Raw genomic sequence first — 22,834 nt, 5'->3', positions numbered from 1 at the left:
TGGATATCTGTGATTATAAGGAAACTTTCTCATATATTTCTGCTGTTACTAGGAAACTTCCTAATGCCAAGATTGATTACATATTCTGTTATGTTCTGTGCCCTTGGAAACCAATCACAATAGAAAGTCAGTAGAAGTCTTTTGTATAATTATCCACAGAAGGAATGGACCAGAGCCAACTACCCAATAGCAGTACCTGTATATAAGCTTTTATGGTAATAAGCTGCCCCTGGGATGGATCTCTACATAAGAGAGACATCTGCACCAATATAAGAAACTATTTGGAATAAGACTTCCATTTTAAGTAGTGATCCAGTAAAGTTTAAGTGTCCAAGACCTCCCTTGGAACTAGCATCCTACCTAGAAGAAAGAGACATGTACTTGGGTAACTGACATTCTGGTTGTCAAGTTAAGATATGGATATTAGACAAGTTCCATCCTGGTAGACAAATGAAGACATGACTATTAGCCAAGTCAAGTCCCCTAACACACTTGAATACTCCAACCAATGGAAGTAGGATAAATCTAAAACAAAACATGTCCCTAAGAAAATCCCTGTACCCCTAAATACTGATTGGGGTAATAACTTGGCACAGATGATAACTTGGACTTAGTGGCATAAAAACTCTGTAGGATCTTAATTGTTGTTTTTTTTATTTTTTTGTTTGTTTTTCGAGACAGGGTTTCTCCGTATAGCCCTGGCTGTCCTGGAACTCACTTTGTAGACCAGGTTGGCCTCGAAGTCAGAAATCCACCTGCCTCTGCCTCCCAAGTGCTGGGATTAAAGGTGTGTGCCACTAAGGCCTGTAGGATCTCAATTCAATGCCATGATTCATGTCCCAAATCTAGACCATGGCTCTGGTCTACCCGTCCTGGGGTAGATAGCTCAATAAATGATCCCCATCTGGCTGAGATCAGTGTGAGGCAATTCTTGGACCTTAACACTTAAAAAAGGTGGAATCTAATGAACAGTTCTACACAGCTCTCTGGTTGGACTTAAGACACTCTTTTTTTTATTCAATGTATTCTTTATTTATAGTTCAAATGATTTCCCCTTTCCTGGTCCCTCCCCTCCCAAAAAGTCCCATAAGCCCTCTGGAACTGGAAACAGAAACCTCTGTTTACTGGTACTGGAAACATAGCTACCTACTCAAAGCAGGTGATGTCAGGAATCTTAGAGGAGAGCCAACAGCCATCACTTTACTAAATCAGAATAATCTCTAATAAAAATATCTAAACATTTTTAACCATATCCATAAATAAATGAAATCTTCCCTCATCTGGGAAACGTCTCTTTGTAAAGTACACACACACACACACACACACACACACACAAATCTACAAGTAATAAAAATGCAGAGTTGTAGAGGCCATGCCCATCAGCCATATCTACAAAGCACTCCTGCACCTAAGGCTCAAGGAATAATTTGTGAACAATTTGTAAATAATTATGAAATGAGAAGCCATGATTTAAGAGGACATGGAAGAATATATGGAAGGATTTGGCAGTAGGAAAAGGAATGGGAACATTTTACAATAACAGTTTTATCTCAAAAAGTTTAAAGTACAACAAAAATGTAGAAAATAAATGAATGAACAAAAATATTAAGAAATCCAAAGAAAAATTCAAACAAAAATGCTTGTAAACCTATCAATGAAATGCAGACAAGGATTCCTTAAGCTATCATACTGCTCTAGCTATAATGGCCATCATCAGAAACAGAAATGATTACTGTTGCCATAAACATGGGGTCAAATACTGCTGTGGGATTGAGTACTAGAGAATCTGCTTTTAAAAATATCATGTATATATATTTAAATAAATACATCTGGGTGACACAATTAAAGATCTGTTGTCTTAGTTGGAGTTTTACTGCTGTGAACAGACACCATGACCAAGGCAACTCTTATAAAGACAACTCTTAATTGGGGCTGGTTTACAGGATCAGAGGTTCAGTTCATTATCATCAAAGTGGGAACAAGGCAGCATCCAGGCAGGCATGGTACAGGAGGAGCTGAGAGTTCTACATTTTCATCTGAAGGCTACTAGCAGAATACTGGCTTCCAGGCAGCTAGGATGACGGTCTTAAAGTCCACATCTACAGTAATACACCTAACAAGACCACACCTTCTAATAGTGCCACTCCCTGGGCCAAGCATATACAAACCATCATACTGGATGTGTGGCATTGTTCCTAGGGAAACGAAGACATACTTCTATTTATTACAGACAAGGAACCAATAGCAGATCAATGTTTGGAAACAACATAGTTCAACTTGGTGAGCCAATTTGTTTTTTTTTTTTTAATCTGCATTTTGTCTGCTTATATTTTTGTTCCATGTCTGTTCCTGTAGCTCACATAGACCACAAGAGGGCACTGGATACCCTGAGTTGAGTTTACAGACTGAGTGAGTGCCCATGTGAGGGTGCTGGGAATTCAAAATGAGCAGACAATGTCCTTAACCACTGAGTCATCGCTAAAGCCCAGTGGACCGATGAGTTTTACTGGTGTGACTTAAAAGACAGTTGGTGAGCTGCTACTTGAAGGTAGTTCACCTGAGGTGGGAAGTGTGTTTTTCAAAACACTTAGTACCTCCTCCAGGAAGCTTGAATAGTGACTACTTCATAGCTGGTCTGAACGCCTTCCATGCAGTTCATTTTGTCTGATGGTGGTGTCAGTAGCCCTTTCGAATTATATACACATGAGGCAAGAGTGCACTATTGAATCTTGCCAATTTATGGGATCTCCTGAAGCTATTAAATCAACTATTTCTATAGAGATAGGGCTGAATATATCACCTGCCATTTCTTTTTCCTCAGCTTTAATAGCCTTTTTTTTTTAAGGAGCTTCCTCCATGTTGGCAGGCTTAGTCTCAGAGGAAACTGATATACAACCTATCCCAGGTATGACCTCCAAGGCTCTCCATCTTCACCAAGGATCACTTGCCCATCATGTTCATTCCACCTTTATTCACTGTATCTTAGACATTCATCAACTGACATATGAGTAAATGAAAATGTGACATATATCTACAAAGGTATATTACTCATGTGTAAATAAAATGAATAAATAATGTTGCTCTCATCTTAAAAAAATGCTCAACTTCATTAGTCATTAGGGAAATGCAAATCAAAACAACCCTGAGATTTCACTTTACACCAGTCAGAACGGCTAAGATTAAAAATTCAGGAGACAGCAGGTGTTGGCGAGGATGTGGAGAAAGAGGAACACTCCTCCACTGCTGGTGGGGTTGCAAATTGGTACAACCACTCTGGAAATCAGTCTGGCGGTTCCTCAGAAAACTGGGCACCTCACTTCCAGAAGATCCTGCTATACCACTCCTGGGCATATACCCAGAGGATTCCCCAGCATGTAATAAGGATACATGCTCTACTATGTTCATAGCAGCCCTATTTATAATAGCCAGAAGCTGGAAAGAACCCAGGTATCCTTCAACAGAAGAATGGATGCAAAAAATGTGGTATATATACACAATGGAGTACTATTCAGCCATAAGAAACAATGAATTCATGAAATTCTTAGACAAATGGATGGAGCTGGAGAACATCATACTAAGTGAGGTAACCCAGTCTCAAAAGATCAATCATGGTATGCACTCACTAACAAGTGGATATTAGCCTAGAAAATTGGAACACCCAAAACCTAATCCACACATCAAATGAGGTACAAGAAGAACGGAGGAATGGCCCCTGGGTCTGGAAAGACTCAGTGTACCAGTATAGGGCAAAACCAGAACAGGGAAGTGGGAAGGGGTGGATGGGAGAACAGGGGGAGGGAAGGGGGCTTATGGGACTTTTGGGGAGTGGGAGGCCAGAAAAGGGGAAATCATTTGAAATGTAAATAAAAAATATATTGAATTAAAGAAATAATGTTGCTCTCAATGCCAGGGATACTAAATGGAGGTCTCTGTACCAGATATTGATATCTATTTAGGAATTGCTGGTCATAGAGACCCCAGAAGTACCCTAAAAAAAACAGGTTATTGCCAGTACTCTTGCATGGCCATCCTAAGCACATGGTGTTACTGAAGGTGCCACTTTGGTTGCAAGATAGACAGAGAGCAGTCTTGAACTTACTAGGAAACTCTTCCAACTGGCTAGCTTTTTATAACACTGCAACATCTTGTGCAAGCTGCTAGCAGAGAAATGATGTTATGGTCTTACTTACCCCTGGACCATGCATCCTACAGTACCAAAGTACTAGTCAAGATGTATGCACTGTATAATACTGACACCATTGTGTATGGGCATAAACAGGCTCTCTCTTGAATGGATTTGAGGCCTGGTTCTTAGAGAAATTCATACCATGGTTTAAAAAACATACAAAACAAAACAAAGGCTTTGGAAGCATAAGTCCAAGGAAAGAAGCTATTGATATTTTCTTAAGGAACATGTTATTAATCTGCCATGTGAATAGTCATGTTTCTAATCATCATTTTGTAGAATGGTGAAGGAAGACTCTTTTTAGAGTAGGAGGTAGGTAGTGCAGAGACCCATAACTGTTGAGCAAGTACTAAGAATAAGCAACTGTGTAAGACTGGGGCAACTAACATTTCATCATGGCTGATGGAGGGTTCTGGCCTCTCCATTAATTCTATGGTGGTGTAATGGCTGGTAATGGCAGCTATATTATTTCATTTTAAAGTTTGGAGCAAATATTTCCCCATCAGTACTTTAAAAGGAATTTCTGCCTTGGAGTTCATATTATCGACAAGGCTGGCATAAAGCTTATATGGATAAACCGGATCCAGATCGTTGGGATGGAAGGGGTACATCACCTTTGAGGATTTCTAAGTTGTATGTCAGCATTCCAATGAATAACACTTTGGGATTATGTGTGGTATACCTTTACATGGTTTCTCAGAAGTATGATCTATGTAATGTACACTATAATTAGATGTCTTTGTCAGAACTTTAAAGTTATTACATGTTGTCGTTATGATTTTTTTTTTTTTTTGAGACAGGGTCTATGTAGTGCCGGCAGTCCTGGGACTGGTCTCACAGTGACCTTCTAGTCTGTCTTCTGAGTGTTATGATTAAATGTGATTAAAAGATGGCATTTATCATCTTGCCAGGCATTATTATGAACGGTTGAATGTGGAATGAGTAAACTGTTTTTGTTATAGCTTTTCCTAGGGATGCCAGAGAAGGCAGAGTGGTTAAGAATACTGGTTGCTCTTCCAGAGAACCAGAGTTAAATTCCCAACATATAAATAGCTATACACAAACATCTGTATTGCCAAATTCAGGGGAATCTGATGCTTTTTTTCTGGCTTCTGCCTGCACCAGGCATACATGCAGTGCACAGACATATTTGCAGGCCAGTATTAAAAAGAAATAAAAAGCTACCCCACAGTTATATTTACAGAATTTTATTTTAATATGAACTGACACATTCTGTGAGATTTAAGTCTTCATTTAAGGCTTTCACAAGCTTGTTATCTTTATATTTCTATTACTTGTCCTGTTGTCATTTGTATGCAGGGAATACAAGATAAATGTTATGTTATATTATTTACAATGGTACATTTTTCTCCAGTGTGAATTTTCTGATATCTTCTAAGACTTGAAATCCATAAAGGATATGTTACAGTCTTTGCATTTGTGAGGTTTCTCTCCAGTATGAATTTTCTGATGGTCTTTAAGATATGAACACCTAGTAAAAGATTTGTTACATTCCTTACATTTGTAAGGTTTCTCTCCAGTATGAATTTTCTGATGTACTCTAAGGCATGAAGCTCTAGTAAAAGATTTGTCACAACATATTTGTCACAAAAGATTTGTCACATACATTTGTAAGGTCTCTCTCCAGTATAAACTCTCTGATGTGTACTAAGATGTACTGGGTAAAGGATTTGTCACATTCCATACATTTGTAAGGTTTCTCTGCAGTATGAATTTTCTGATGGACTCTAAGATTTGAGTATCAGATAAAAGATTTGTCACATTCCTTACATTTATAAGGTCTCTCTCCATCATGAATTTTCTGATGTACTCGAAGACTAGAAATCCAGAGAAAGCACTTATTACAATCTTTGCACTTATGAGGTTTCTCTCCAGTATGAATTCTCTGATGTCTTCTTAGATTTGTGTGCCAGGTAAAGGATTTGCCACATTGCAAACATTTGTAAGGTTTCTTTCCAGTATGTATTTTCTGATGTACACTAAGTGTTGAGCTGTCACGAAAAGATTTGTCACATTCCTTACATCTATAAGGTCTCTCTCCAGTGTGAACTCGCTGATGTGTTCTAAGATGTGAGACCCGGGTAAAGGATTTGTTACATTCCATACATGTGTAAGGTTTCTCTATATTACCAGCTTTCTGATGTGTTTGAACACTTGAGCACTTAGTAAAAGATTTCCCACATTCTTTACATTTGTAAGGCCTCTCTTGGTTATGATCACTCTGATGTCTTTGAAGATGTGAGCTCTTGGTAAAACATTTATCACATTCCCTACATTTGTAAGGTTTCTCTCCAGTATGAATTTTCTGATGAGTTTTAAGAGTTGAATTTATAGTAAAAGATTTGTCACATACCTCACATTTGTAAGGCTTTTCACCAGTGTGGATTCTGCAATGCCTTTTAAGACGTGATAATTCAGAAAAGGACTTACCACATTCTTTGCATTCATAGTGTGCCGCAGGTGAATGAATTTTCTGGTGCCATCTTAATGATGCACAATGAGCAAAGGATCTGTCACACTCCGTACATTTGTAAGGCTTCTCTCCAGTATGCCTTCTCTGATGGCTTTTAAGTGCAGTTAGCTGCACAAATGACTTTTCGCATTCTTTGCATTTGTAAGGTTTCTCTCCAGTATGAAGCCTTTGATGTGTTTTAAGATTTGTGCACTTGTTAAAGGATTTTTCACAGACATTGCACTTGTAGGGTTTTTCTCCAGTATGAATTCTCTTGTGTATGCTGAAGCTTGAGGCAGTACTGAAGTATTTACTGCAGTGTCCACACTGATATGGTTTCTCTGTAATGTAGATTGTTTGTTGCATGAGACTGTGTATAGAGATGAAATGGTCATCATATTTATCATGCTTCTGTTCTTTCCTTGCAGTATAGAGTCTTTGATCTTGGCTAATGTTGGAACACAAATTGAAAGATTTCACATAGTCTTTAGACTGGCAAGGTTCTTCTCCAGTGTGCATACTTTTGTGTCTATCTGGGTTTGATGAGTCAAGAGACGCATCCTTGTTCTTATAGTGTCTGTCGTTATTAGAGGTTTCTGTAGTGTCACTTCTTTTATAAAGTACACAGTTGGAGGGTTCATGAAGCATTTTTCCAAGCTCATTACACTGACAAGACTCCTTTTCAGTCTTCACATGTTGATGCACAGTATCACATATGTAGTAGTTCTCTGAAAATGAACATAATTCAGATGAATAGGGCTTGTTCCCAGATGATACATGTGATAAATGGCTGTCTCTGTAAGTTCTATTTTAAACTAAATCAAACTGCAACTGTTTAGAACCAACCTCCCTGTAGCTGACACTATTTGTTCACTATAACTGTATGGATTCTCACAAAAACAGCATGTCAGCCTTCAATGTCAGTGATTTCTATTAGATAGCTCATCTTTTATGAAAATGTCTAACTTGGCACAAGATGGAACAAATAAGTGAGGGTAAGTTGTTACTTTTGAGATGGAGTGCACTCACTGATTATATTCAGAGGACAAGTCTCTATTTTTAATTTTTCCTCAGAAATAGATGAAGACTTTAATCCAATCCCAGGCTCACAGTGAGTGTACTTCCTAACACATAGCAATAGAAGTTACTCTTCAGGAAATCCATTTCCCTTTAAGATTAAATTAAATAAGTAAAAGACATTAGATTCTTCAAAAGTAGTTAATACAAAGCAAATATTTTGCCAGATATCCAAGGATCTAGATCACTTGAGGCAACACTTTCATGGGCAGCTATTGCTCTTAACTTTTTCGCCATTGTCTGAGCTCCACACACGGCCGTGCTTCTTAACTTTCCTTATATGGTTATGCTCATGCACACTCTGGACACAACCTCCTAAGATCACTTTTCCAGAAGGCGGTTGGTGTGTCCTCTACTGGAATGAAAATGATACATATCATATGAAGACATACAAGCAAGTTAGGCAGATTCAGAATAATCCTACTTCATGGACTCATAATTTGTAAAATTATTCCAATCTGTTGGCTGTACAGTCAAGTAAAAATACACATTGTACTAGTATTGAGTACACATAGGTCTACAGGTCTAAAAAGTCAAAACATCTTGTAAGAGTTACAGCAGGCAGGATGCACCTTGAGGACAGGAGACTGTAGTAAGTGCAAAGATCAGGAATCCTTTCAAGTAGAATTGAATACAGTAAAGTCAATTTCAGATCTTGCTTTCTCTGTCACTTGAGTCCTTCACTGTGGTTCTGCTCATTCACTTCCACTCCCTGGTATTGGTTACTACATTTTCTCTTCCTTCTGGGGCAACCTCATTTGCTCCACACAGGTGACCAGGCCTATTCTACATAAAGTGATCCATGTTTTCTGTGAGGTAGCCCATGGCTCATCTTAGAATATTTGGAAATGTTACAGATGTCTAACACCATACTGTGCTCAGTACCTTAGAAGAACAGAAAGTAGAGGAATCTAGGAATAAATTCCCAAGTACTATGTCCTGTTAGAATATCCAGCATATTCTGGGAGAAATTTCAGTTTGCATACCTTCAGTTTTCCTACAATTAAAACAATGTCAATCACAATGATGGTTATGGAGGTTTAAGATATGGCTGGATATAGTACATGCTACTGAATTTCAGAATGAATCTTGGAACCAAAACCAAGGGTGCATGATACTTCTAAAATGAAAAGGAAAAGGAAAAACTAAATACCATGAAAATGTTCTTTTTTTTCTTAACATAATTTTTTTTACTGCTTGTTTGTGCATTTTATATCATGACCTCATTCCACTGATATCCCAGTCCTTACATGTCTGCCTTCTACCGTTGTAACTTACCCCTCAAACAAAAATTTAAAAATCCTTTTTTAATAATTTTTTTAAAAATAAAAAGTTTTTTAAAAAAAATATCTGCTTAACTCTTATGGGAAACTCTATGTTCTTGTATCAGTGGCAGCCTTCTCTAACACCTGGAACAACTGTTACAGCAGCAGGTCTGCTGTGCATGTACAAGTCCACTTGACCATCACATATATCACATCATATACTCTTCTCCTCAAACAACTTTACTTGCAAATGATTATTGCAATGAGTAATTGCTCTGGTTTCAGGCCTCTTGCTTCTGCTACACCATCAGCACAGAACCCTTGCCAAGACTCCTCTTGGATATCTTGCTGTTGCCATGAGTCATGTAGATCCTGCAGTTTGGTTCAGGAGAACTGGCCCTTTCACATGATCCCATAGATCACGGATGAGTAGGTGTTGGGGTATTTTTGTTGTTGTTGTTTTTTGTTTTTTGGGTTTTTTTTGGATTTGGCTTTTTTGAGACAGGGTTTCTCTGTATAGCCCTGGCTGTCCTGGAACTCACTCTGTAGACCAAGTTGGCCTCGAACTCAGAAATCCGCCTGCCTCTGCCTCCCAGAGTGCTGGGATTACAGGTGTGTGCCACCACCGCCTGGCGCATTGGGGTGGTATAACTCATAGTTCTGGAATTGGTCCTGGGTGGTACCTGAGTTGGTCTGCCTATCCACTTTCCTGCACCATTCCTGCCCATCAGCTCTCCCATGTTGAAGTCAGAGCTTGCCTAACCATGTCATGGCTGGCAGAGAGGCAGGGACAACTCAGGGAGCCCCTCAGTCATCAACACGCCCTCAGGCAGCAACCTGCACGCAGACCACAGACATCTGCATGGCCTTTGGTGGTAAGATGGGCCATGGAGATTGACAGAGAAGCATTGTAGTAGGGCCATGGACCTCGGGTGGTGGTGCAGTCCTCTCACATGAGGCTGGGTCCTCACTGTGCTTGAGTCTTCAGTTCCAGCAGTTCTTTATAGTGCACAATCCACTATGCTTCTCTTTGTCTCCAGTCCCTCTACCACATACTTGATCATAGTAGTCACACTCTCTGGCTGTCTTCTGCTGGAGTGAGAAGGCAAATCTCTTGGAAATTTTGTTTTTCATTACCAAACTTTGCCCAGTCTTTTGTTTTTTCCATGACAGCTTATATCAAGAGTTTACAACCTATTTACAAAGGATGAGTTAAGAATTCTATAAGCAAAATGTTCTCACCAACAGAGACCAGGTTGGTGTAATTTTCCAACATCACATCAATGTACAAAGTCCTCTGAACAGAGTCCAGATATTCCCATTCCTCCTCAGAGAAGTTTACAGCCATATCCTGGAATGTCACTAAACCCTGAAACGAAAATCACAGTTTGACTATGTGTATAACAAGGAGACAGGATGCAGATTAGTAAAGACAATTTTCATCAAAAATCATTAAAATTAATTCATTAAAAAGAGGGTTTCCAATATAGTCACATTCTGTAATGAATTCTTGAACTCTGAAAACAGGATGATACAATCGTTTTACAAGCAGTATCAATAAAAAAGAAACACACTTAAGGTCTGGACATCGTTTTCTATCACAGTATCACAGTGTACATGTCTCAGAAGGACATTTGTGATAAGAACATGTATTCTTAAATTTTCTGCCTGAAGATCATGCTAAAATACACTGAGTTAATCTTGTCTCTACTGGTGTCTCACCTAACACTATTCTAACAGGTTCAGGTATGATTTTTAAGCTCTAGGTGCAATGCCACACAATTAAATAACAAAGGGATAGGTATGGAAGGCAGGAACTCATGATTAAGTTGTAGGCAAAGAAAGCAAAGAGTTTGGGAAGTTTGTCCATGGAAGCAAGGAGTGTAGTAACACTACAAATTGAAATTTTTAACTGTAACATATAAAAATCAAATACTCTGTTCAATTAATTTTATAAGGATATTTGAGCTATTAGCCAGCAGATAGAAAACTTTGCATATGATATTCTTAATATAATCTAAAATTTTCCTAAAAATATATGAGTCACCATAGACAAATAGCAATTTCAGAACAGTGAAGCTGCAGGGTAGGCATGGAGAGCTGACATTCAAACAAAGTAAGTAGAGCAAGGCCATCATGGGGGACAGTCTCTCTGCATCAAATGTAACAGCTTATACACATGTCAGTCAATGCCCATAAGACAGTTGTGTTGATGTATTCCACCATTGCACATAATCTTACACAATTAGTCCAAGCCCAGGTGTTCTGCACAGTGGGATGGTGTGGGGACAAGAAAGAAAGAAAGAAAGAAAGAAAGAAAGAAAGAAGAAAGAAAGAAAGAAAGAAAGAAAGAAAGAAAGAAAGAAAGAAAGAAGGAAGGAAGGAAGGAAGGAAGGAAGGAAGGAAGGAAGGAAGGAAGGAAGGAAGGAAAGAAGGAAAGAAAGAAAGAAAGAAAGAAAGAAAGAAAGAAAGAAAGAAAGAAAGAAAGAAAGAAAGAAAGAAAGAAGGAAGGAAGGAAGGAAGGAAGGAAAGAAAGAAGGAAAGAAAGAAAGAAAGAAAGAAAGAAAGAAAGAAAGAAGGAAGGAAAGAAAGAAAGAAAGAAAGAAAGAAAAGAAAGAAAAGAAAGAAAAGAAAGAAAGGAAAGAAAAGAAAGAAAGGAGAAAATAGTAAAAATACTGATCTCTCTACTCTGGGAAATTACCACTGAGCTTCCTAAAAACGTCAGTGATTCTCCTAAGACAAACAGATTACCAACAAACACATGGATATATAAATTGTGATATTAAACACCAAAGAGAAATACAAGTAGATTACTATCTCAATCTATACTCAAGAGTATTAATTTCATGGCATAATTAAGCCACATATGCCTGCCATGAAGGTAATGACCACCAGTTACGTAAATGCTTTTCTTACTGTAATTCCATCACAGGATTTGGGGGGGGGTGTTATATTAGTATATAAACATATATTCGAAAGTGAAAACATAAAAACACATGTGAGGCTCCAGAGCTTCTGTTCCAAATGAACACTGTAAAGGCATAAAAATGCATTGACTTGCCTAGACTCTGGTTAATTGCTGTGTGTGATTTTGTTGGTCTGCTGGCAAAAATTTTCAAAATAAAATTTAAAAAATAATCAGAAACAGAAAATTAAAAAACTTGCAATGCATCAAACTATAATATTTTTAGAAATAGAGTGGACATGACTACTGGCCTGGGACTTATCCTTCTGTTTCTCTTCTTTGATTTTCTTTTTGGAGAACAATGTACAGCAAGCTTGTGGATCTTTAATATTAAGGGGTAGAACAGGAAAAATAAAATTAACACTGAATCCTATTCAAGAACAACGCCAAACCACATAAAAAGACTCAAGTAACAGAATACTACTTGGTGTCCGGTCAGTGATCCCAAAGCCAGAAGAATATGGAAAGACATTTAAAAATTGGAGAGAAAATCCACGTCAACCACATTGTTATAACTCAGAAAAATACTCTCTCCAAACTGATGGAATCATCAGTGCATTTGAAGACAGTCATGAACTAACACAATTCATTTTACTAAAGCAACATAGCACATAATAAATTAGAGGCAAAACATACACAGGACAATTAGAGGAATTACCTATGAGAACACATGAAATAATACATTTCATATGACAAAGAGATAAATACAGGAAAACTTGGAAGTGATCATCCATGCTCAAGACAACAAACCACTCTCACAGTAAAGAAAGAATATTATGAATAATACAACCAGCAACAAAAAACAACAAAACAAAATCATAGGGAGTATAAATACTATGAACAAAAATATTGCCATTCTGGAAATGAATACAGAGTATCCTCAATTAAATAAACAAATCCTCAAGTTAAATAAATTTAGCATGTGAATCAGCTCTACCACTTCTTGTTATATGCTCAAAGGGCTCAACATCCTATTATACAGACGTGTGCTCACCCATGTCCACTGATTTTATAGTCTTAATAGATGCAAAATGGAAACAGTGTAAATGCCATTCAACCGACAAATGAAAATGTATATATACACTATAAAATATCATTGAGCTCTAAAGAAAATGGAAGTCATGACATTTGCAGGTAAATGTATGGACTGAGAACAGATCACACTGAATGGAGTAACAGACACAGAAAGTTCAGACATTATGTGTTCTCTCATAGGGAGTTCCTAGCTCCAAATATTCCGATGTGAGCACACAAGGTGAAGTAAATACAATAACCAGAAAAGTAAAAACAGACCATGGTGGGATGTAGGGAAGTAATAGACAGGAGGTAATAGAGAAAAAGTCATCTAAAGGGAAAAATGGAAAAAGTAGGAGTGGGAATTTATTATAAAGAAGTAAAAATATAAGCACATAAGAAGGAGAAAAAAAACATTAAAAATGTCTAAACTATCATAAGGAATTATCTATCCTCCATAAAATGCCTCCCGTACATATAAATCTGTGAGTGCACAGACATTTGGAGTGTAAATGAAAACTTCCCATAGGTCTGATAATGCTCCCTATAAGACCCATATATTTTCTAATAAAACTACCAATGAGGAGTTTGCTTTGAAGTTGCTGTTACAGCTGTTCAAGAGACTCCCAATACATTACATGCTATTACTGTTGCTCATGGTTGCCTCCCAGACATAGAAGGTGAGTCCCTATTGTTGAAGAAGCCATGAACTTTGGAAACAGATCCCAAGGTACTCAAGAGATGGATCTGACAATAAAGCATCCTCCCTAGGGTTTAGCTTTCATGCAAGAAGGCAATATGCAAAATTGCCAAGGAGGAAGCCAACCAACAGTCCTGCCCAGCCATGACACATATGAACCAGAACATCTGCATTGCATGATAACCTAAGAGTGCAAGTGTGGCAACCGTGCCTGGGGGGAAATAACAGCTTTCTAACTGACTTAAGACCCTCTCAACAAGAGGGTCATACCTGGTACTGGAAAGTTAGCTAGTTTCCCCAAGACTAGTAAAGTCACCGATCTTGGAGGAGAAGCTACAACCTAACTGCACTCTAAATACTTATCCTAATTCCCACAGATAAATGCAGTAATCACCTTTCATCAAAGCAATGGAGATTATTATAGAAACCTACAATCAGTCAAAATGCAGAGTTGTGATGCTCAGTACAACTGTCACATAAGCAACACAACTCTGACACTAAGGCTCAGGCATCAATGAGCAAGAGAGGGCAGGAATATTGTAAGAGCCACAAGAACAGGAGGTTTGTTGTGACATTGTGTCTCCTAGAAGTGTCAAAGTATCTACATGCATAAAATCTTACAATCATAGTTGCCTATACATTCACCAAAGAAGACAACACCTTCAAGAGATGGAAGGGAGAAAGCTTACTAGGCCTCAATACTAGTCAAACACTAAGGAATTCTGAGAGCTGGAGAAATGGTCTTCCCTAGAGAATAGTATACCTTATACAATACCAAGTGTACATCCTCGAAAACAAACAGACAAGTAGGCTGTAGTTTTATATTTATGAATTTACAGGAACAATGAAAGAAAAAAATTTTTTTTAGCTTTTTGAATTTTTTTTTTTTGAGACAGGGTTTCTCTGTGTAGCCCTGGATGTCCTGAAACTCACTCTGTAGACCAGGCTGGCCTCGAACTCAGAAATCTGCCTGCCTCTGCCTCCCAGAGTGCTGAGATTACTGGCATGTGCCACCACTGCCTGGCTTGAAAGAAAAAAAATTATTAAGAAGTAATAAATGCTTGTGTAAAGTGAAGATTTTGCATCATCTACATAAAAGTGACCAGAATTATTTTTGCTATTTGTATAATTGCTACTAACATAAATAAAACTTAACAGGTAGTAAGAGAGATACCTCAATGTTTATGAGGGCCTGTTTCTTCTTGCAGAGACCCAGGTTACATTCTGATGATTCAAAGTGTGGCTCCCAATTGTTCATAATTCCAGTACTATGATACACATGACATACAGTCATATACTGTATGCAAGGCATACACCGAGTCAGATAAAGCACTCATATACCTAAAATATATTAATATAAATTTAAAGAAATTGAACAGTAAATAAAAATTAGGGAAGAGAGAGAGAGAGAGAGAGAGAGAGAGAGAGAGAGAGAGAGAGAGAGAGAGAAAAGAGAGAGAGAAGAGAACAAAATAAAAACTTCTTGAATGGACTAACCATGTGGAACATATTAGTGTGAAATCTGCAGTAATTCTGAGCATGGTTTATATCTTCAGGACAAACAGCATCACATTTAAACTTCCCACAATAGCTTTCAGAGAATTAGTAAAAAGAAGCCTAGAATTTATACTGACCCAGAAATTTCCTGGGTACAGAACAACCCCAGGAAAATGTTGCAATGCTTTCTTTAGCTATCCCACTGTGATTCCAGATCAGCCCAATGCACTAGAGCACCAGATCCAGACCTGCCCAATAGCAGTGACCATGTAAATGTCACCAAGATACCACGAAAAAGAAGGGTACACTAGCCAGCCTCTTCAAACAGTGGTTTTAGGAAAATACTTATTATCAGCATATAAAAAGATGACTCTGGGTCCAAGTCTCTCCTACCATACAAGGAATCATAGACCTTCATGCATGACTTGAAACAATGAATCCTGCAGCGTAACACAAGGGGGTAACATTTGCTATAAGAGCAGAAACTGACAAATCGTACTGTGTACAATTAAAACATCTAGGGAAATAATAATAACTAAAAGTATAATGAGACATAATACCCCATAGATTTACTCACTAGCTATTTACAGAACGATGGGTGAGAATCCAAAATCAACCAAAAAATTACAAAGGAAACAAATAGTAATATAATAAATAAAATAAATAAGCAACTGAATTGAACACACAATGCTCAATAGCAGCTGCAGTGGCCAATTTGTACATGATGGATGATCATTTTTATGTGTTCTTGGATTCGGTTGGCAAGAATTTTATTGAGTATTTTTGCATCGATGTTCATAAGGGAAATTGGTCTGAAGTTCTCTTTCTTTGTTGGATCTTTGTGTGGTTTTGGTATCAGTGTAATTGTGGCTTCGTAGAAGGAATTGGGTAGTGTTCCTTCTGCTTATATTTTGTGGAATAGTTTGAAAAGTATTGGTGTTAGGTCTTCTTTGAAGGTCTAATAGAATTCTGCACTGAAACCATCTGGTCCTGTGCTTTTTTTGGTTGGAAGACTTTCTATGACCCCTTCTATTTCTTTAGGGGTTATGGGACTGTTTAGATGATCTATTTGGTCCTGATTTAATTTTGGTATTTGGTATCTATCTAGGAAATTCTCCAGATTCTCCAGTTGTGTTGAGTATAGGCTTTTGTAGTAGGATCTGATGATTTTTTTTGATTTCCTCAGTTTCTCTTGTTATATCACCCTTTTCATTTCTAATTTTGTTAATTTGGATACTTTCTCTGTGTCCTTTGGTCAGTCTGGCTAAGGGTTTATCTATCTTGTTGATTTTCTCAAAGAACCAGCTCCTGGATTCCTTGATTCTTTGTATGGTTCTCTTTGTTTCCACTTGACTGATTTCAGCCCTGAGTTTGATGATTTCATGTCTTCTACTCCTCCTGGGTGAATTGGCTTCTTTTTGTTCCAGGGCTTTCAGGTGGGGCACAGAGATTTTTATGGGATTAAACAGCCATCACCTTCCATACAGGAGAAGCTGAGAAGTGCCCCTTTAAGACCTGTTTGTCTAGACAAGCAGTCCCTGTCAGGACTTTCTCCAGCAGTGCTAAGACTCCCAGCTACAGCTGCAGGGCTCCAAAGGCAGTTTATCAGTTTTTGTTAGGTCAATTCAGTCTGCTTTCTTTCCTTCTGAAAGTAAAGGGGTGAACAGCAGCAGATGAAGCTTTACCCATTTTTTTTTAATATGAAACACTGAGCAACAATATAACGACGAAACAAAACTACAGAGACAAACTGGCAGATGTGGACAGACCGGCATGCCAGAGATGAACAAGAGAGCTTGGGGAAACACCCGAGAGGGAAGAGAACCAGATGTCTCACCAAAGGGAAGCAGAACTAGAACCATGTGTTCCCCCAGTGGGAACCAGAGAGGAAGCAGGACATTCCCTGACCTCTTCTTGACCCTAGGAGATTTTGCTCTGTCCAGCCCTTCTCCTTTGGGTCTCCAAAAGTCTAGACCAAACCAGAAACAGCCATCACCTTCCATACAGGAGAAGCTGAGAAGTGCCCCTTTAAGACCTGTTTGTCTAGACAAGCAGCCCCTGTCAGGACTTTCTCCAGCAGTGCTAAGACTCCCAGCTACAGCTGCAGGGCTCCAAAGGCAGTTTATCAGTTTTTGTTAGGTCAATTCAGTCTGCTTTCTTTCCTTCTGAAAGTAAAGGGGTGAACAGCAGCAGATGAAGCTTTACCCATTTTTTTTTAATATGAAACACTGAGCAACAATATAACGACGAAACAAAACTACAGAGACAAACTGGCAGATGTGGACAGACCGGCATGCCAGAGATGAACAAGAGAGCTTGGGGAAACACCCGAGAGGGAAGAGAACCAGATGTCTCACCAAAGGGAAGCAGAACTAGAACCATGTGTTCCCCCAGTGGGAACCAGAGAGGAAGCAGGACATTCCCTGACCTCTTCTTGACCCTAGGAGATTTTGCTCTGTCCAGCCCTTCTCCTTTGGGTCTCCAAAAGTCTAGACCAAACCAGAAACAAAACCCACCAAAAAGAAAAAGAATTATAAATGTACAAGAAACTTACGTCCTCATGGAGAGAGCCGACTTGGTGGCACTCACTATCAATAACTGAGGGTTCGAGGCTAAGGGACATCCCCAGCCAATGCACCAAATGTTGAGGTTCAGGAAATGGCCACACAAACCAATCTTACTTAAGCAAGAATGTTTATTGAATGCACACTATAACGCTGGATGTCCAGAACCACAAAAAGGGCACAGAAGTCTAGTTGCTGTACTAGTCTGCTCTCGGGGTAGGCTTTTTACAGGAAAAAAAACAGGTTCAAAAGTTTAAAGGGCAAGGAGGGAAGAAGTTGGCTTACTAGGCAAAGTATTATCAGCTAACCTTTAAGCTGATTGGCCTTGAGTAAGGTAAGGGTGGTGGAGGGATGGTGAACAGGGGAATTTCAGAACATTGAGATAACAGGGCATGAATATTATAATCCTAACTTTTTGGCTTATTAGTAGCAGTCTTCAGTGTCAACCACAAAACCCACAGTGAGCTCATACATAGGCACAGGAAGGGCTTCCTGTTGGTCAACTCTGTCTAAAGATATTTTAAACAGTTCATATTGACGTTTGATTTGATGGGCCCTACAGATGGCTTTGTGGAATGTATTAAGATTAGAGAACATCATATAGAACATTCATACCAAACCAATCAGGGTCCGTGGTCAGCATGTCCTGGCTCTAAGCCCAGTCACTTCTCTGTCAATGACTGGCAGGCATGTCACAGCAACAATATGAAATCGCTGGCAGGCGTAGAACAAAATAGCTACAGCTGTTCTAGCTGGGTCAGACCATAACAAGAACAAGAACAACAGCATCACTGGCTGGCATCACTACCACAGAGACTGGACTGGTGATAATTGATTTCTTATACTCATGTTTGCCCTCAGTTTCCTGATATGATTTAATAAGAATTACTGATGAGTAGGCATGCATTCTGAGGATTTAAAGTAGATATAACTTTCTTTAATATAAAAGTTTCAATTTGTGATTCTTTTAAGATTCTTACAGGATTACTTTTGAAGATAAATAATAAAATAATTAATCCTTTTTTTGTTTTGTTTTGTTTTTTGAGACAGGGTTTCTCTGTTTAGCCCTGGCTGTCCTGGAACTCACTCTGTAGACCAGGCTGGTCTCGAACTCAGAAATCTGCCTGCTCCTGCCTGCCAAGTACTGGGATTACAGGCATGCGCCACCACTGCCCGGCTAACCCTTTCTTTATAACCACAAATTTCTGCCTACCAGTAAGAGAAATTGGCTAAGAAAACTACCTTTCTTGCTTGCACTTTGTTAAACTATACCAAGTTGCTTAGTTATGAATTTAAGTGGGTTCTTGGGAATAATTTGTTTTCTTTACCTGTACTATGTAACATTTCTTGTAAAGGTATTGGAGAACATACTGTTTTTTCATAGTCATTTACTACAAGAAAAATAGAATGTAATCTCATTGTAATTTTATACTGCTTGAAAGGTTTTGCTGGGATATATAAGCTAAGAGAGAAAAAAATAAAGATGTTCAAACCTTGTTCCATCTATGAAATCTGTATATATGTATATGTAAAGTTTGTATGGGAATGTGTTGGAACTTTGTCCCATCTATCAAACTGTATGTATGTAAATATGTAAAACTTGAGTGGGTGATTATTGGAGCTTGATCCATCCACCAACTATGTGTATATATGCATATTGTGCATGTATGTATATGTGTGAAATTCCTGGAGTCTGTTTGTTGGGACATTGTTCCTTCTACCCAGAAACACACTCTCTCTCTCTCTCTCTCTCTCTCTCTGTGTGTGTGTGTGTGTGTGTGTATGGGTGAAATTCTTGCCACTCGCACATCTGTCTGTCTGTCCATCCATCCACCTTTTGCTATATCCACTCAGTGTGTGTGTGTGTGTGTGTGTGTGTGTGTGTGTCTGTCTGTCTGTCTGTCTATGAACTTTCTCTCTTTTCTTTCTCTCTGACTGCTAAGAGTTATAAGACTTCAGAGTTTATCCTCTGGTACAGGGAATGGTAGCCACAATCAAGGTTTGTTCCCTGAGAAAAAAATGTCCTGAGTAATTTCTCTAATTGCTGACTGCCATAGGCAGCAGCCCCATCAGTACCTGGACCGACACCTCAGCCCCTCCATTAGCCCCTATAGTGCTGACCCCCATCAGCTGCTCTCAGCACTGACCCCCACTCACATCATTCATTGCTGCCTGCCGCAGTTTACACCCCTCCCCCCAGTGAATGTGAAAGCTGGTCTTTGACATCCTACACATTTTCTATCAAAAAAAAAATCCATTTCATGTTATTGGGGTCCAGGAGTCACCCCACAGGACAGACTGACACTGATCTCAGTCAGAATGTGAAAGCTGGTCTTTGACATCCTACACATTTTCTATCAAAAAAAAAATCCATTTCATGTTATTGGGGTCCAGGAGTCACCCCACAGGACAGACTGACACTGATCTCAGTCAGACAGGGGTGCTTTATCGAATGCACACTCCAAGGCAAGTTGATCAAGCAGGGCAACAACTCAAAGCTGTGCACTGGACATTTCTCAGGACCATTTTATAAAGAATAAAACTGCAAAAATCACATTGAGCTCATACACCTGGAATGAATGCTGGAAATGCTATCTGGTTGTCAGCCTTGACTTAAGCCATTTTATACATAAGAGTTCATATTAACCTTTAATTTGATGGGTCTTATATAAAAAATTATAGTTGTGGAATTTCTTAAGATTAACAAACCTCATTATATACACCACACAACAGGCTATGTGGTCAACACGACCTTGCTGAGTCAAGTTATTTTCTGCATCACTGACTGGCAGGCATATTACAGCAACAATATAAAATACCTGGCAGGCTTGGAACAAAATGGCCACAGCTATGCTAGGTGGGCAAGTCTCAACAATATCGAGTATCTAAAGATACAAAGTACTGGGCTGTCCTGGAGCTTGCTCTGTAGTCTAGGCTGGCCTTGAACTCATGCATATCAGCCTGCATCTTCCTCCAAAGTGCTGGGATTACAAGTTTGCACTAACACCATCAGGTCTAAACATTTTTAAAAATGCTATAACTAACAACAGTAGTAAAGAGACTGGTGATCATAATTATATTAGTGACAGAAAAGCCAAGACAAAAGTATTAAAATACAAAATAAAAGTATTAGCAAATGATAAAATGGTCTATTAGATAGAAAGTTCTTCATAAACATGTGTGCATACCAGAAAAGCCAGAATGCAGACATCTCCAGCAGACATAAACAGGAGACTACATAAAACATGTGAAAACTGGCACATTGACCATGTTCTTTTCAAACATGAGAAGATAATCTAGAAGGAGTTTTGTCTCATCTAAGACTCCAACTGCTTCCTATTAAAATCCTCTTTGCGTGTTTTACAGAAAGTAATCTTGAAAGTACCAAGGAACAGCACAGAGCTGGAAAACACTGAGCAGATCACACCTAGACGTGATCTCATAGTGTATTACAATCACAGCAATGGAAACCACTTGGAATTGTCATGACAATGAACAATAGGAGATCTCAAAGCGAAGACAGAATAGACTGAATTTAACTGTCAGCAAATAGAGTTTTCTTATGAATACTTTATTGGCATTATTTACAGGAAAAGAGAAATTAACACTAAAAGGAAGAGAACGTGCTAGAATACCAAAATCTCAAAAATTATGAAAACAACAAATACACCTAGAGGTCTTACTTTTTGTCATTTTATAATACATGAAACTGACTGAAGTGAAAACCATTTAATGCGGATGGATGCAGACCTGCTCAGTGAAGTTCATGGAGAAGGACAGCGTGCCTCACATGCAGGCAGTAAACTGTTATTGCCTCCTAGGATCAGTTCTTCTCTGGACAGTCTCCTCAGCTCTACAACAGGATAATCCTGAGGAGGCTTTTGTCAGTGGAAGTCTCCAGAACTTTTTCTAGTGAAACAGGATGAAGCAAAATGGAGATCATGCCCCGCTTCTGCATTCACTTCAGCCCCTTGCTGTCCCGTCACAAGTCCTCCACCATACCTGGATCCTTAGCTCCCGGCTCCTGCCTCTCCATCTTGCAGGTCTCTGTTCTGTTGACAGTGGGCAGGTCTAGGTGATCAGTGAGGCCTGCACATGAGAAAGAGATTGTTCAGAAAGCACCTGGATTTCTAACATAGTATCGTACTCAGTAGATAAAGAGAAATGAAACTGAGTATTCTACAGTGACTCTCCAATTGTCACACAGTATCAGGATACTGAAAATATTTAAAAAGCATTTTCAGTTAGCATCAATTGAACCTCTCTTCCAATCCCAGCTCAGTGAAGTCTCAGGGTCAGAAATGGAACTGAATGATTAGGATATGAATAGTATACGCTACTGATGTTCTGAATTTATCATGAACACTAAAAATGATGGAAGCCTTATACTCCCAAAGGAACACCCAAAAGAAGAGAAAGCATTTCTTAAATTTTTTTGTTCCTACTCCTCCACTGCTGGTGGGGTTGCAAATTGGTACAACCACTCTGGAAATCAGTCTGGCGGTTCCTCCGAAAACTGAGCACCTCACTTCCAGAAGATCCTGCTATACCACTCCTGGGCATATACCCAGAGGATTCCCCACCATGTAATAAGGATACATGCTCTACTATATTCATAGCAGCCCTATTTATAATTGCCAGATGCTGGAAAGAACTCAGGTATCCCTCAACAGAAGAGTGGATGCAAAAACTGTGGTATATCTACACAATGGAGTACTATTCAGCCATTAGAAACAATGAATTCATGAAATTCTTAGGCAAATGGATGGAGCTAGAGAACATCATACTAAGTGAGGTAACCCAGACTCAAAAGGTGACTCATGGTATGCACTCACTAATAAGTGGATATTAACCTAGAAACCTGGAATACCCAAAACATAATCCACACATCAAATGAGGTACAAGAAGAAAGGAGGAGTGGCCCCTGGTTCTGGAAAGACTCAATGAAGCAGTATAGAGCAAAATCAGAACGGGGAAGTGGGAAGGGGTGGGTGGGAGGACAGGGGGAGAGAAGGGGGCTTACAGGACTTTCTGGGAGTGGGGGGGGCTAGGAAAGGGGAAATCATTTGAAATGTAAATAAAAATATATCGAA

The 22,834-nt window shown here is 38.9% G+C and overlaps 2 protein-coding genes across 2 annotated transcripts in view; both read right to left on the bottom strand.

The window, feature by feature from the left end:
* The window catches only part of LOC127674117 (zinc finger protein 54-like), a 42,369-nt gene extending 20,831 nt beyond the window's left edge, over positions 1 to 21,538 (bottom strand). Inside the window, exon 1 of the mRNA XM_052169985.1 lies at positions 21,492 to 21,538. The gene's annotated coding sequence lies outside the window, so the exon portion shown is untranslated. The remainder of the gene's footprint in view (positions 1 to 21,491) is intronic.
* On the bottom strand, positions 5,701 to 21,576 carry LOC127674122 (zinc finger protein 54-like). Its single transcript, XM_052169994.1, is given in 5 exon segments — positions 5,701 to 5,867; positions 5,870 to 7,387; positions 10,244 to 10,370; positions 14,855 to 14,948; positions 21,492 to 21,576. Coding segments are annotated over 4 exon segments (1,791 nt in total). The 5' UTR covers positions 14,939 to 14,948; positions 21,492 to 21,576; the 3' UTR covers positions 5,701 to 5,805.
* Positions 21,577 to 22,834: the final 1,258 nt, after the last annotated feature.

This window comes from Apodemus sylvaticus, chromosome 23 (assembly GCF_947179515.1).
Source record: "Apodemus sylvaticus chromosome 23, mApoSyl1.1, whole genome shotgun sequence".
Classification (NCBI taxonomy): domain Eukaryota; kingdom Metazoa; phylum Chordata; class Mammalia; order Rodentia; family Muridae; genus Apodemus; species Apodemus sylvaticus.
The sequence above is the reverse complement of the archived record's forward strand: the minus strand, read 5'-3'. Positions and strand labels throughout refer to the sequence as shown.